Genomic DNA, 16,917 nt, shown 5'->3' on the forward strand with positions numbered 1-16,917 from the left:
GAGAGAGAGACATAGGCAGAGGGAGAAGCAGGCTCTTTGCAGGGAGCCTGATGCGGGACTTGATCTCCAGACCCTGGTATCATGTCCTGAGCTGAAGGTAGTTGCTCAACCGCTGAGCCACCCACCATGTGTCCCAAAACCATTTTTAAATAACAGAAATTAACCCTATTCGTGAACAGTTTAAATAGCTGATAAAAATATAGAGAAATGAGGATAAAGTTGGAAGAGTGGAGTAAGGTGTATTTACAATCAAACCATGGTACAGAGCATCTTCATCTTCACTGATTACTCAATATATACATACATCTGTCTTATAGATATCAGATAAACATATACCTGATGCGTTTCTATTAAATGTAAATAAATTTACCACTGTAAATTTGAATTTTTTTTCTTAAATCCACATTTTGTTTCGGAAATTGCCAACACACTGATGATAATGGCTCTTGGTTAACAGCACATTCATGTGAGTGGCATATGCTAGCTTTCTCAAAATGCAGAGCAGACTTACCCATATGGTCAATAGTTGATCATTTTTCGAAGGGCATCATAGCACTTCCATTTGTCTGGGATGTAGAATGGCTCAAAAATGTGAGGGAACGGTGTGTCATACCCACATACTCTTGATATAGGAGCCTCTAGATTCAGGAAGCATTCTTCCTACAGAGAAGAATACAGATAGTTAACTTCAAGAATGTTTCTTTTTATTCACAGAGATGAAACATTTCCACTTAAAATGTAATTCTTTCTAAGGGCATTAAAATAATTAAGTATATTATAATGTAAAAAAAAGTTAAAAAATAAAGTAACACACAACATGTTTGACACGATCCCAATTTTACTTAAAATGTTTTTGTACATGCGTCTGCATTTATGCCTCTATACATATCTCTTGTTTAAGCCTAACTGGGACTATACCAAAGACGTTGTCCTACAAATACAAATGTTATGCATGACAAAATCATAACAAAATGTTTATAGGGAACTCTGCAGCTTAAAATTAGTGGTAGTATATGTTTTCTTCTGTGTCCTGTATTTTTCAAATCTTATATACAATGGACATGCATTACTTTCTTAATAAATATTTCTAATTACTCTACAGTCAGGCTGAACTTCTCTACCAGTTACTTAACTGTGCTCTGCATTCTCTCATGGTCAAGCTTTTGTAGATGCTGATAGGTCCATGGCCAATTCACTGCCCAAAGCCCATCGCTCTTTGCCTGACTGATGTGTGCACATCTCTCAGATATCATGTTAGGAGTCACCACTGCTGGGAATCTTCCCCTGGTGGCACCACTGATAAGAGGGGTTTCTGCCCTGAGCTCTTACGGTACTGTACTTGGCAAGATCCGCTGTAATTGCCCAGATATTTGTCTCTCCTGAGAAACAATGAACTCCATGAGGCTAGAGCTCTGAATCAAAAATGTAAACTATCAACCATCCTTGAAGAATTCTATAGGAAATTATCCTTAGAAGAAAAAAGTTATTCAGGTGACCAATTCAAACCTGAAAATAAAATTTTTAGAGTTAAAAAAAATCTAAAGAGAGATATGTGATTAAACTATTCCTATGAAAATGATATTAACATTACTTTTCACAGCTATTACCTCAAATAAAATCTTAGGTTTCTGCTGATGGTTGCCAGAGGGGAGGTAGGTGGGGAGTGGGCAAAATGGGTGACAGGGAGAGAGAAATGCAGGTCTCCAATTATAGAATAGTTAAGTCATAGGAGTAAAAAGCAGAGTACAAGAATACAGGCAATGATACTGTAATAGTGATGTAATGGGACAGATGGTAGCTACACCTGTGAAGTAGCATGATGTATAAACTTGTCAAATCACTAAACTGTACCCTATAATGTTGTGTCAACTATACTTAAACCACCCCCCTCAAAGAAAAAACTGACGGTTTTTATGCCCCTATTTCTATATTACCTTCCTTTAGAAAAAGTCAGAGGTCCACCTTTCCTTACGTATTTTACTTAACTGTATTTTATTTTAATTTGCTTCTTAACACAATGCTTTTTTACTTATTTAATTTTTTAAAAAGATTTTATTTATATGACAGAGAGAGAGAGAGTGAGCACAAGTAGGGGGAGGGCAGGCAGAGGGAGAGGGAGAAGCAGGCTTCCCATGGGGCAAGGAGGCCAATTCGGGGGCTTGATCCCAGAACCCTGAATCATGACCTAAGCCAAAGGCAGATGCTTAACCAACTGAGTCACCCAGGCACTCCTTAAGATTTTACTTAAATTCCAGTTAACATACAGTATAAAATTCATTTTAGGTGTACAATATAGTGATTCAACACTTCCAGATATCACCAGGTGCTCATCCAAACAAGTACCCTTCTTAATCCCCATCACCGATTTCATCCATCCCCCCTACCCTCCCCCTCCCTCTGTGTTCTCTAAAGAGTCTGTTTCTTGATTTGCATCCATCTCTCTCTCTCTCTCTCTCTCTCTCTCTCTCTCTTTGGTCATTTGTTTTGTTTTTTAATTTCTACATACGAAAAAAAAAATTTCTACATACGATTAAAATCATATGGTATCTTTCTTTCTCTGACTTACTTCACTTAACATAATACTCTCTAGATCCATCCATATTGTTATGAATGGCAAGAAGTCATTCCCTTTATGGATAAGTAATATTCCATTATACGTATATATCACATCTTCTTTATCCATTCATCAGTCAATGGATACTTTCCATAGTTTGGCTATTGTTATATTCTAAAATTTTCATTCAAGCAGAAATTTTTAAATGCAGGAATCCTGATACCTCATGTTTACTACCTATGCTCTGTGCATACTTCTTCAAGTGACAAACATAACAGGGCAGCAAAGGCCTGAGAACAGGACAAATTAGCATCAAAGAGATCCAACTAGCCATTTACAGTTGGATAACAACCCATAACCACTGCCCCCATAACTCCTGTGATTTATAGTGTTGGTTTTTCTTAGCTACAGGAAATCTTCATTAACAACTTGAGAACACTACAAGAATTACCTAAGAAATTCCACTACTAATAAGCTTTAAAAAAAAAAAAAAAAGATAGATTGGTGGATTGTTTCTTGTTTGCAACAAATAATTTTAAAGGGATTTAAATTGTTGATATGGGATTAGCTCTGTTTTATTAGTTTAGTTGACACAGGCTGTTTTTCCATCTTCCCTGAATACGTACTCTTCATAAACTACCCATGGTCAAACTGTAAAGTACAGAAAATCAAAGGTAAAACATTTCACTAAATGCCCTTGACTTTACACCTGTTATAAAATAGTGGAAAGCTGAGGCTACAACAAAATGATCTGCCAGTGTTTGTGAAAACGACTCCTTTTAACATAATGACTACCATCATCAAACTTTTTTTTTTTTTTTCCAAATAACACTGCTCCTAATTCCTCAAGAATGTTACGATCACTCTTTACAAGATACACCTGTGTGTTTGCATGGGCACAGAAAAATGTCTGAAAGGTCACACTTGAACTAAAACTGGCAGTCACCCTCTGAGGCCAGGAGTTGCAAAGAGGTAGAAAGGACTCTACTTTATACCTTATATGTACTGTTAGAGTTTTTATGAAACAGTGTTACTTTTGTAATTAAATAGCATTGATATAAAAGAGTAAAGAATCACCTTCTTATGTGAATAAAAGTTACCATTTTATGTTAGTTTTGTAACTTTATATGTAACATTTCCTTAATTTGGAAACAATTACTACACAGTAGGTGGAATTAAAGTATTTTAAAGTACTATATATAAGACATATTTTAAAAATCATGGAAGATAACAGAAAAATATGTAACACAGGACTATGATTCAGTTTTATAAGGATATGCCCTGAACAAATGATACCATTTGACATCCTAATTCTTTGCTAACTGAAGTATTTATTATTAAAGAGACTTAAGTTTTTATTTCCACAGCCTTGTGCTAAAACTTCTTTTAAAGATTTCAGAAAAAAAAAGATGTTTGGGTCAAGCAACTACACAGAGTGACTTCCTACTGAGTTAGTTCATATACAAATGATTTATATGTCACTATATGGTTCTTTGGGGAACCATCAAAACAGGGCATCCTTGTTTAACCTATTTTTTTCATACAGAAGCTGTACACACACACACACACACACACACACACACACACACACACACACACAAAAGGAATATTTGAATCTCATTGGCAGATTTATAGGTCAACATACCACATTAATCCTCCAGAAAGTACATATCTCTATTATATACCATATTATGACACCATAATTACTATAGTAACCGTGTACCCTGAATTTCCAAGACTGTCCAGATTAATCATATTTTTCTTTTCCTTGACTGTGTAAGCACACTCTTATTTTAAAAACTCTGATGATTTCTGATTTGGAAATAGTAATTCACATAAAATTAGGTAGAAATAACGACCTAATCCACAGGGTTGTGAGGATTACAGGCCATGTCCTCATAGGGGCTAACATGGGAAGTGTCAGTTTCTGGTCTCTCTCTTTAAGGAGCTTGTATGTGGAACCATTATAGATGTGAATGTGAGGTTCCAGAGCAGCTTACAGTCTAATATGTAACTAGGGACATCAGAAGGGAACCCAAACAGGTGCCAAGAGAAACTTCTCTCCAGCTATTCATGGTCCAAAGTTTTGCCATGCATCCAGTGAAAAAGGAGTATAAATGAACCCTACTGCAATCACTCAGTAATTCCTACATACGTTTTGTTGTGGTGTGTGCTTCCACATAAATAATCAGATTCTTAAAGAGAAACAGATATTCCCTCCAAAAGACTGTTGTATGAAATTCTAGTATATGATATTCTAAATTTACTTTTGATTATCTTTTGGTCATTATGAGAATTTTCTTTCTAAAACAATGTTAATAATAGTACCCAGTTCATCTGATGTAGCAAATGGTACATATATTTTATCTTGGTTAATCATTCTAACAAATCTATGAGGTAGGTATTATATTTCATTTCACAGATGAGGAAATCAAGGTGAAAGAACTTGCCCAGGTCAAACAGCTACATACATAGCCAATTAAGATTCCAACCTGACTACAAAGCCCATATTCCTAGTTACTCTTCTGCAAAGTGACTATTGAGGATAGTAATAACAGGAAAAACTCAAATAAAATAGTAATAAAAAGGAATGATGAAAAAGGCAGGCTGGGATTAAAGTTTTAGAACAGTGCCTCAAGAGGTATGATGGGTTAAATTCAGTCTAAGACTCTTCAGTGTATATATAAGGAAGGTAGAGGCTGAGACATGTGAAGAAGTTGAAAGCACACACTTAAGCCTAGAAGTAACAGAGCAATAAACAGATGGTCCCAGGTCTCAGCAGCCTCCTGAGCTATCCTAAGCGATTTAAATAAGCATCAGGTTGTTTATATATTAGCCATCTGGGTTGCTATGCATATTATAACCAGAAAAGGAAGCTGACAATCTGAAATGACAATTCCATGTTGTAAAAACCACAAACGTAAGCAACATAAATTCTTTATTTGCCTCTTTTCTGTAACAAAACAAAGTCTTACGTGTCTTATGGAAATTGAAGAGGACAGAGATCCTGTATATTTCTTAGCAGGTAAGAGGGAGTAAGTAAAAATTAATTACAAGAGGATCCATTATTATTTTAGGAAAACTAAAATTATCAATCGGTTTTTAAAAATCACGTATGCTGCATTTATTCCCATGTTTCGGTGAATGTAATAAGATTATATACTGTGTACATGTAAATATGTATATATTAGGGCTTTCGTGGGATCACTCAAGATCTCTCGGCACTTAACCTCATCTCCCCATTCAAGTTTTAAGTATATCAACCATAAATTCTCCCATCCCTATGTTGCAGAAGTCACAGCACTGAAATCAATTTCGGGCACACAACACTGTGGTTTTGGTCATTCTCCACAAATCTTTTCATTGTTTTTATGGCAAAGCTGTATAACATAATTGATACAGCATGGAATTTGGGATTCTATTTGAAGGGAATACTATGATTTAACTTGTTTTCCTATGATTTAACTCCTCGGAGCCTCTGGTTACTCTACAGAAAACTAGAGGTATTAAAAATTCTGCTATTATATTACATTATCCTATTGTCTTGTAACTCTATTTTGCTAAAGGTCCATTCGCCTCTCCAGATTGTGCAGTAGCGTATAAAGAGAACCTACTTTCAAGCTTGACATAACATAGTGCTCAATAATTGCTAGGTGTTTGCTTCCCTCTTAAGATTCCAAGTTACAATAAACACAAGGTGTTTGAAATTATAGATTAAATCATCATTGAAGAAAAGATTCTGGTACACGGAACAGTTAACACTAAGAAGTAACATCCCTTATAGCACTGTGTCTGAACTGCTATGCTTTATTGGAGACCTACTAAGCTTTAAAAATGTAAGGAAACGCCAAAAATAAGTAAATGCTGTATAGGAGGAAGGAGGGAGGGAATCACTGAGGTTAGGAGCAGCCCGACTGCACGCAGGCCTCAGGGAAAGGGAGGGTCCGGTGCTGCCCCCTGGTGGGCATCAGGGAGCCTGGATACCAATTGCCAGTTCCTGGGGCCAGAAAGACAGATCCTGGGGCTAGGTGAGGAAGCAAGAGCTCTGGAAATGTTTTTTTTTTTTAAAAAAACAAAACAAAACAAAACAAAAAAACAAAAAAAACCAAAACAAAACAAACTACCTCCCCTCCCCCCAAGGCACAAAATTTCCAAGCACTACTACTATATAGCAAATTAGGCTGTCAGTTAGCTATGGATGGCTACAAGTAAAAGAGCCCAACATAATTGAATGTAATCAAAGCATACATACTTTGAAAAACAGTCAAAGAATAAAAGACCACCACTCAGTATCATTTATTTTTAAAGTAATCATTTTGTTTTTGTTTCTTAGTTCAAGGCAATCCCAGGCTCGAATTTCTTTCTGGGAACAATTTTGGAATAATTTTTATTCAGTTCTTCTAATGACAGAAAGTTGGATGCAGCCTATTGTGTTAAGACCACATATCATACCTTGTGTTAGAAAGTTATGAAGAAAAGTTTAAAGTGAGATAAGAAAACTTAGGTCTTTTATATATGTTCCTACTTTTTATAGCTGATATGGGCTGATTAAATTACTTAATTTTTCCTGAAAAACATATTTTTCTAAACATTAAATGGAAAGTCAAAAAAGCAGGACATTATAATGGGACATACCTCACAAGTCAAAATAGGTATACATTGCCTACAGGGTTACCTGATAAATCAAAATTCACATTCCTCCTGGGAACAAGGAGAAACAGCAGTTCACAACTTAATTTCAAAGTAATAGCTCAGAAAATGGATTTGTAAATTATTTTGCAAGCAAAAAAGTCCAGAATACATCATATAATCATATGCTGCCAATAAACCCATTTAAACTATAACAATATATTTTGTTTCTGAGGGAGGACAGAATGGGGGTAAATTAAGGTATAAAGTAATGAGCACCAAATGAGACATAGAGATCACAGAGTTATCATTTCTTCTCTAGGAGAAAAAAATTAAGAAATGATTTGTGGATGTGCTTAATTTTAAACCTAAATTCCAATACCATTTAGTCCTAATTTAGTTAAACTATTAAATTAACTATAAAACAACAGAAATCTTGTTTCTAAGTTCAATTAGTTGTCTAGAGGTCATAATGAGCAGTGCAAGAGTTAAACTCTAAAAATACAAAAAAAAAAAAAAAAAAAAAAAACCCCAATATACCAAATGTTGTAAACCTGATAGTAAGAAAGTCAATGAACTTAGAGACTTATATTTTGATTATAAGTTGAATAGTCTTATCTATGTAAGGCTAGACATCCCTCCAGTTCCCTGATACTATCAGATTATATTTGTTTTAAATTTGTTTTAAATCTGCCATGAAACATGCCCATAGCCAAAACATGAGCTTTAGCAGATGAGAAAAAAATGATTCTGGTGCCTTGAATCACACTTCCTTAGCAAATGAGTCACAGAAACCTGTGAAGGCACCATGCCAGCAGCTCCAAATTAATTTCATTATTGAATTAAGTAAATACAACTTTTACTAATGTAAAATATGATTCTTCATTTAAGCTAATCGTTTAAATAGTATGTTATCATGTTTTTAAAACTTAGCTTTTTAGAAGACATATTAGGCTATATCAATTTTCTACATAGCACAGACCTATGAAATTAATTCTTCAGGCAGCACAGTTCCTAATCTGCCCTCAAACATCAGAGCTATCTTTATTTTATTTTTCTGATACCATATGCACATGAGATGCATTCAACAAATACTTGGTGATATGAAGTCTCTCACTTTTAAAGTACAGTTGAACCAGTGTAACTAAGTGAAACAGTATATGAATAATATAATTTTATCCAGCTTTCTAGAAGACCTAAAACATTACAGTCAAGCCCAGCTATTTCAGCAAAGCTTCTATGTAAAATCATGGTCTTGACTAAATTAAAAGCTGAGCTCTCATTTAACTTCACTGAAATGTCTTCTGTATCTGAGGACTTTAAAAAAAATTCCATCTCTCCCTCTTTAATCCAAATTACTGGCAATCTGGTACAATTTTTGTTTTCTGCAATTTCTTTAGCTAAAGAATGGAACTGAATTCCAAATTAGGATTTTCATTTAAATTCAAATTCCAGTTTTAAAATGGAAGCTTATTTTCTGAAGTTAGAAATATTATTTCTGAACTAAATGGGTTCCCCGGGATATAGTTTGGCTACCTAAAACAAAGTTGGAGTATGATATTAAAACATGTACAGAAATGATTCATGGCTCAAAGTCTACAGTTGTATTAAAATATAAACATGTTAACATATAATTATCTATGAATCTCAATAGATAAACTGTAGAAACTGAAGTAGAACAAATTTTAAAATCAAAATATAATTTTAAAATCAACCACTTATTACATAATAGGAATTTTTTATCCTCAGAATGATGGTTTTTTAAGTTTCACTGTTTTAAAATCAGAAATAAGTGAAAGTGATAACTCATTTCTATAATTTATAATGTTTTATCTAAGATCACTTTTTAAGAAAGTACATAGTGTTCATTATTGCCTTGGGACTATATTAACTACTTTATAAACATTAATTCGTTTTGCTTTTCATAAAAACTAAATTAGCAACCACATAGGTAAAACTCATACCTCATCCAAACCACTTAGGTTTTCCAGGTAAAACCTGTAAAGGTTTGGTTCTGCTTTAGAGCTTTCCCCCAGACACAGTCTTGAGCTGTGACCCAAACTGCCGCGCCACTTTCACCTGATGAGCACGGTAAGAACAGCAGCCCAAAAACAGTCATTTCTTCCTTAAATCTTCTTGCAAATAAACATCGTATTTATTTGCAGCACTTAGTCTCCAAAGATATCCTGAGGCTTTACAAGTTCAAAAGCTAAAGTTAACATTCTTTTCAGACACACTATGGGCAAATTCTGACATTTAAAATGTACTATGGCTACAATGCTTTTGTTAAAACAATTTATATTCAATAGAGAGGGGAAAAAAAGGCAATGCTCTCAAATTTCCACAGACGCTGAAGCTCTCAAATTTTATAGTTCAGAATTCTTCCCTATAGAAGCAAGCATCGGCAGCAGCAAAGTTTGAAAGTGGAATTTCCTGAGAATGTGGGTGCATAATGATAAACATAAGCGACGTGCAGCACTGGGTCATCTCATGAACAAACCTCTCTCTGTCAGGTAGGATTCTTGCTTTTGTATTTGCAGGAAACTTCAAATACTCCTATTAAGCAACTTTCGATGATCTGACAAAACATTTGGTTTTTCTGATTGTTTTTTTCCATAAAATTATTCCTATAGCATTCTAATCCCACCAAATGGTGCTCGGGAGGCAGAAATCAATTCTGGCTACAGCAACCTGATGATTCTTTTGTCTCGTGACACAGGAAATATATTCTTGTAGGATTTGGGAAACTGAACCTGCACTAGAAAAATTTCTATTGGGATTTGCCACTGTCCCAGTTTTGCAACCTGATTTTAATTTTCCAGACTAATCACAAAACGAAACTACTTGAATAAAGTGATTTCCCCTTATCTGACACCATCTTTCTAAAAAAGTTTGAGAAGCTGGATAAAGAAATGAGGGCTAAACTAGCTGCTATTTTATGAATGATCTCTTGTTACAATATAAAGTTTATTTTTTGTTACTGCTTTTTCTTTCTCTTTAAGTGTCAAATTTCTAGTTTGTGTTTGTGTATAAATACTAAACCAACTTGCTAAATGTAAAAAAGGCAAGGAAAAGATCAACTTTATCTACATAATGCCAAAAGAGATATGTCAATGTTTTTATTGAAATTAAACACACTTTTTTTTTAAGTTAATCTTGGGTGTCATAGCAACACAGCCTTTAAGCTTGGTTTTGCTGAATGAATAAATCAGACCAAGTTGTTTTTCAGCAATTTAATTCTGGTCACTAGATCACTGTAATTTCACTATTATTTCTGCCTAGCAGAAATAAATGTTCTAAGGCTATCACCAATTATTAGGGAGATCTAGTCAAAATTTTGTTAATTGGATCCCAATAGTAGTAGCACTCCTGAAATTTAATAATTGAACAAATTAACAAAGGAAACAAGTTTTTGGCAGGAATCTCTGACCTAAGTAAGAAAAGGCTTGTTAGTGCTCTCATTATTTACATGTAGATGACTTTTGCTAATACAATGAGTTTAACCTTTTCATTAAAACAAATCTAGCACTTGTGATTACTGTCTGCATCCAATTAAAATATGATGCAGAACACAAAATATATTTTCCTCTTTGCTGCATTTACATATCTATGTTTCTACCTTTAAAGTTGCATAACATTTCTTACAAAGAAACTTTTCAGATTAAGTGTCTATGTATCTGCATATATACATTTTCAGAATTTCAAGAATCGAGAGATATTTCAGAATTAGAGGAAAAATACGCATGCCTCCTTTTTTATGCCCATAATTGGGTAAATTGTGTGCTGATACGATGAATCCAATTCTCACAAAATCTATGTTGCATGCTCACTGTGGACAAACTTCTAATAAGCATGACAAAACTACAGATACACTAGTGAAAGGTGGTTCATAACTAGGACCTGGCTCTGGATACTTTTATAGATGAGTGCAAAATTATAATTAAAAATGTCAAAGTTACTGTTTTTAGATGACTAAATTTACGGAGTTTCTATAAAAGGGTGATGTTCACACAGTTTCCTTAGATGGACCAAAGTACTTATTTCCTATTTTTTTATCTACTTATTTGAGGACGAACTCTACAAAAATTCCATCAGGTCCCTTGATTGGGAATCGGGCTACAACGCATAGCACAGATTCCCCCAGAGAAATCACAGAAGTTTCCCTACTGGTCATATACCACAGGTAATGATGTGTAGAAGCACATGCGGACACAAACAAATAACTCTGTGTTCAATCAACAAGTCCTGGTGAATATCCTGAGAAACAACAGGGATGCCTCCAGGAAAAGGAATGTATTTGTTCATATGCCTATCACTTCAGAAAAAGGAATCTGTACACGCGTACAGAGAACAAAAAAGCCAGACGTTAACTAAATAGTAACCAAAGAGATATTCTTACTTAATAATAAACAAGTATGATTATTTATATAGTCTCAAGCCTTTCAACAACTCTATGGGGTGGTGACAAGTGAAGAGAGACTGACAAAGGTTAAGTGAGGTGACCCTGACCACACAAGTTCCGTCACTGTTCTGTCGGTATTTGAATCAGCTGGTCTGCTTTCTCTTGGGCATGCTGTCAGGGCTTTAGATCTAAAAGTGGGCAAGAGAGTACTGTTTGGATACAAGGCAAAATTTATATGTATTACTACCATGATAGCTGTGAAAGAGAAACTGGTGGAATCATCTACTTGTTTATGCAAGTCCAATCAATACATATTTTTTAATGAAAAGCTTTAGCAGTCAGGGTCTTTGGGAGGCAGTGGTTATTAGGGAAGAGATGGGTCTCTAGAGTCACAGTAGGGTAAGCTCGGACTTATAGGTTTGATTTCTTTTAAATATTTGTTGGGGAGAAAATGGGAAATTGAGAGAAAGGAAAGACATGAGTGGAACTTTGCTTGAGTGCCGGCCATAACTGCCACATTGAGTCATGAAGCGCATTTTGAATTCTGAGAAAGAAACGAAGATGTTCAACCAATGGTGGGCTTTAAGTTGAAAGTTTCTTTTTTTCTTTTTAAGATTTTATTTATTTATTCATGAGAGACATGGAGGGAGAGAGAGAGAGGCAGAGATGCAGACAGAGGGAGAAGCAGGCTCCATGTTGGGAGCCCGAGGTGGGACTCGATCTCAGGACCGCAGGATCATGCCCTGAGTCAAAGGCAGATGCTCAACTGCTGAGCCACCCAGGTGTCCCAGAAGTTTCTTCTACTTTAAGAGTCAAGAAAATGAAACTTGCTTCCTTTCATTTCCTTATCTGTGGGGAAAATCTAGATTTAACTTAAGTAGCTAAGTAATTTGATAAGAATATGCAGCTTTTTGGTAGAGTAGGAAAATATTTTAAATAAACATGGGTTACAAGTTTTATCCGAGCCTTAAATTAGAATATGAAATTTAACCTTCTCCTTGTAGTAAATATTTTATAGCTATTCTCCACGCTTAACTCACTTTTGTAGAACTCTAAAACTACAGAAGGAAATTCCTGGAGTATTTAAAGAAATGTCTTTTGAGAATAAGATTAAATTCTTTTTTTTTTTTTTTGCAATTAAAACAGCAGACAATAGATAAGACACTCTACAATTGAATTAATCTCAAATTAAAATGTAAATTTAAGTGCGGTATGGGGTCTCCCTGTCTCAGATTCTACTCACTGGGTTCAATTAGTGGTTATTGGCACAGACTCCACAGCTGGCACTGGGGTGTTTATTAATAGCCGTGGGCTCTCGATATAGGTGTAAAGCTAGTTGCACACACATAAATGCCACCAAGTGGACATGGCTGTGTGCAGACGGGTCCATCCCCACACATGGAAACAGGTCTCGGTTGTCTCGGACAAGAACTTCAGACATCCCCGAGAAAATATCACGTTTAAAAGCTCAGTTTATATATGTATATAATATATCTGGGTTATGATGCATTAACATTTCATCATTTTCAATTCCCAGTCCCCCGAATGAGCACGCTTATATGTCTGACATAACAAATCACCAACCCGAAAGGATTTTCCTTAGGTTTCCTCAAATGCTAATTATGTAGCAAATCTAATTAAGTCTGTATATGATTCACTTCAGCAGTAGGTACTTCAGTTACTTCAGAATTGCCAAAAGGGATCTGAAATGTCTATTCTCCCTCCAAAACAATCATGCTGCGTGCCAAACTGATAACCATTAAACACAGCTGCAGAGCAAATGTGCGGTCTTGGTCCTGTAAATACAGTGTTCACACATCAATCTGCCCTGCGAGCAATTTCGGATTCAGAACTACCGATTGCAGGTTTATGTTACTGTTAGACGAGTATTATACATGAGTATTTTCACCCAGCACAGCTTGAACAGATTTCTCCATGTCATGAAAGTTTCCTACACCTAAGATTACTCACTGAAACTCTGAACATCCCCAAGCAGTGATAAAGAGCATTTGATCAGCATCTTGTTGAACTGGTTTCCAAGCTCTATTCCACACGTGAAAAAAAGTCAAAGTTGCTGTGTATGTCTGAGAACATATTTATGGAACAATTAACATGCAATCCATTTAGCCTCATTCCTGAAGAAAATCATATATACTGTATTTACTATAAATACTTTTCATTACAGTGAGAAAGTATGCAAAACAAATCTATGGGCCTGAGTTACAGAAATTAAACTCTTTTTATTTCAGTAACTCAAATCATTTCCATGGAAGGAAATTCTTTTCAGAGGGGCTCTCCAGACTGGGTGGGTTTCCGGATGCTTAAGGCCATGACCGCATTCCCTCCAGAGGCTGTTAGATCGCTATGGCAACTACCCTCTCCCTATCAATAAGCAACAGCTCGAACACCGATATTCTTTAAAAAATGGTTTCCTTCTCTGTGGTCATTACGGCATGAACTAGTTTCAAGACTAAAATATACCACGTTTTGTGCAAAACTAACGTATGTTTGCTGACGAATGGTTTCACTAGAATTCAACTTTATAAATAAATGCAAAAATAGGAAACCAGTCACTGGACTCCAATTCAGTTTCAAAACAAGGTAATAGTTGTGACATAAATAATCTAAGGATGTTACAGCTGGAATGGGTTATGTGTGGAGGTCCAGGCAGAAGAAAATCGGTCTCCAGGGAGCAAATGACAGATCAGAAGCAAAACTGACATGAGAACAACATATGCTTCCACCCAGCTCTTGGAGTTTCTTAAAGGCAGCACACATTGGAATAGTTGTAGTTCTTATATGTGGTTATTTCCTGATATGTAATTATTACTGTGCAGGGTAATAAATAAGTTGGCTGCATTGATTAAATTAAATAGCGTCTCTCTCCTATTTCAGGAGATAAGTGGTTGCCAGCTCTGTCTTCACTGATTCAAGATCATAGCTAAGTCTCTTCACTTGTGCCTCATTTTAGGTGTGCAAAACAAACACTGGAAGCCATCACGCACACTGTTTTTCACAGCCCCCTTGTCTTAGAGGTATGATGCCTAACGCAGGGTAGGCCTCAGTAGATAGCTGCTAACCAAATGGTTCTACTTTCAACTTAGACTATTTCACTCTAGGGCATTAATGAGCTTAGTCACTGATGAGGCAAAAAATCAACAAGACAGGAACTGGGGTGTGGACATTTTCACTCCTTAGCAATTACTGAACACTGTCTTACTCATCTACCAGACGCCACACCATTTATTGTGATCATGCCCTCCCCTAGTTAAAAGCTTTTCCTGGCTCCCCAAAGCTTATGCTTTATTTATCCCTATTTCCCTCCCAGCCCAGTACAGACATGCACAGGCCCACATCCACCCTGAAGCTTACCACTTTAGAACACTGCCTTTACACAAATCTTTCTCTCTCTTCTCCAACTCCCGAATTTTTCCATCCCTTGCTATCTTCACACGATCCACTTTCCAAATTCAGCTCAAATGCCCTTTGCCAGGAAGTCTTCAGGACCGGGATGTTGATTTTAAAATTTATGTGTTCAGTCATTCGTCAAAGATATCGAGCCTCTTATGTCCCGACCTTCAGAGTTTTATATTCTTGTCGGGGAAATTCGTATGCAGGGGTCTGTGATAGGTAGTAATGGGGAGCTAGAGCTCCAAGTTCTCCAGAGGGCTCAGGAAGGGGTTTCCCGAGGACGTGGCATTTGAAAATCGTGAGTATCCAGCTGTGCCAAGAACCACAACAGAGATGGAAAAGAGCCTGGTGGGATCCAGAGATGGAGAGAAAGCAGGTGGGGTTGTAGCACAGGAGGAGGAGTGTGCACAAGGAAGGAAGAACAAACAGGGTGAGGGAGAGTGGTGGGCAACCAGATGGCCAGGTGGCCAACAGACCAGCCTTGGCAGGAAGACGGTGACATACGGTTTTGATATTTCACATATCTATATTTTACCAACTACCTAAAAGAGTAGCTACAGAGATGTCCAACATTCTCCAGGTAAACTCAGGGTTCACTTGCAGGGAATCAGAAATATCATCAGAGATAAATCCTGGAGCTGCTGATAATGAGACACGGAGCGATATAGGGATGAGGGTAGTACGTTAAAGTATACAATACAAACAGATCATTTTTGGGGTGTAATTGTGGAGAAATATCACTTTATTCAGCACAAAATTTTTTAAGGGTCAACACTGAAATGCCCACTTCTGAGGAAAATAAAAGCATGGGACTTTAGAACTGGAAGTATTCTACTGTACTTTGTGGCTAACTGGAATCCCTTCTTGGCAAATATTCAAATACCTTTTCTCATCTAGTAATTCGATAGATTTACAACCTTATCTAGTTCCCTAACGATAATATCAATTTCCCATTTACTCACATTGCTGACTTCCTCTCCCTATTCCTTATCTCTGCATCTCTCTTCAGGGGCTTTTTATGGCTATGTATTATAAAGAAAAAGGCTTAAAATGGCTTCACCATATGCATGAAGATCATTTTTTCAAAAAATGTGATCTATTGTTCCTTTGGCAAGAATTTGGAATCCACCGCAAAGAGAGAGATTTTCCTGTGCTCTATTTAGGGGCAGTAGAGAAAAACCATCCCCCTTATTCGTATCCTTTCTGGTTTTTCTGTCACCAAAGCTGATTACAATATAGCAAATTCTGAGTTAGTCCCATATTAATGTTGCTACTTAGCAACTTGGGGTGGTTGTGAGGTAATATAAAAATGAAGGCAAAACAATTAGAAAGTGCTCCATGTGATGTGCCCAATTATGCAACACTGAGATGGGTATATTTGTATTTTTGCTTAGCGTTTATCTTAATTCTGATTTATAAAAATTCTGATTATGTGAAGGTTTCATTCTTTGGAATTATTATTTGGAATCTTTTAGAAAGTTTAATTCCAATTAGCTCTTTGTTTTGTGAAAAAATGATTTCTTTGTGAAAGAGAATGACAAAACATCTCAGCTTCTTTGGTTTTCGGACTAATACTGTACCGCAAAGTAGAAGACTTGGGTCCTTTTCCTGATTCTGTTATCAACTAGGTAAGTGACAAGACAGTGTGGCTCTAGATTTTCTTAATCATTCTCACTGCCTGCCAGGGTACATTGATCAGCATGATAATAAGGGAAATCGAACTCCAGTCACTGGAAGAGTAAATGCCCTTCCTGAATCCCTTTAATAGAAGGCATGCTTGGCACAATGTCTGGCACACAGCGGGTACTCACTCAGTAGAGGTTTACTTGGAAAATCTAGTTTTTACTTATCTTCACATCTTTCAGACAGGGAGAAAGGCAAGAGCTTGAGAGTCATTTGCCCTTCAATACTGAAAACAGAA

The 16,917-nt window shown here is 36.2% G+C and overlaps 1 protein-coding gene across 1 annotated transcript in view; it reads right to left on the bottom strand.

Annotated features, from left to right (window-relative positions):
- Nucleotides 1–511: 511 nt before the first annotated feature.
- BCKDHB (branched chain keto acid dehydrogenase E1 subunit beta) overlaps nt 512–16,917 on the bottom strand; it is a 209,793-nt gene continuing 193,387 nt past the window's right edge. Inside the window, exon 10 of the mRNA XM_041762713.1 lies at nt 512–660. Coding sequence (XP_041618647.1) covers nt 520–660 — 141 coding nt within the window. The 3' untranslated portion in view covers nt 512–519. The remainder of the gene's footprint in view (nt 661–16,917) is intronic.

This window comes from Vulpes lagopus, chromosome 1 (assembly GCF_018345385.1).
Source record: "Vulpes lagopus strain Blue_001 chromosome 1, ASM1834538v1, whole genome shotgun sequence".
In the NCBI taxonomy this organism is placed as follows: Eukaryota; Metazoa; Chordata; class Mammalia; order Carnivora; family Canidae; genus Vulpes; species Vulpes lagopus.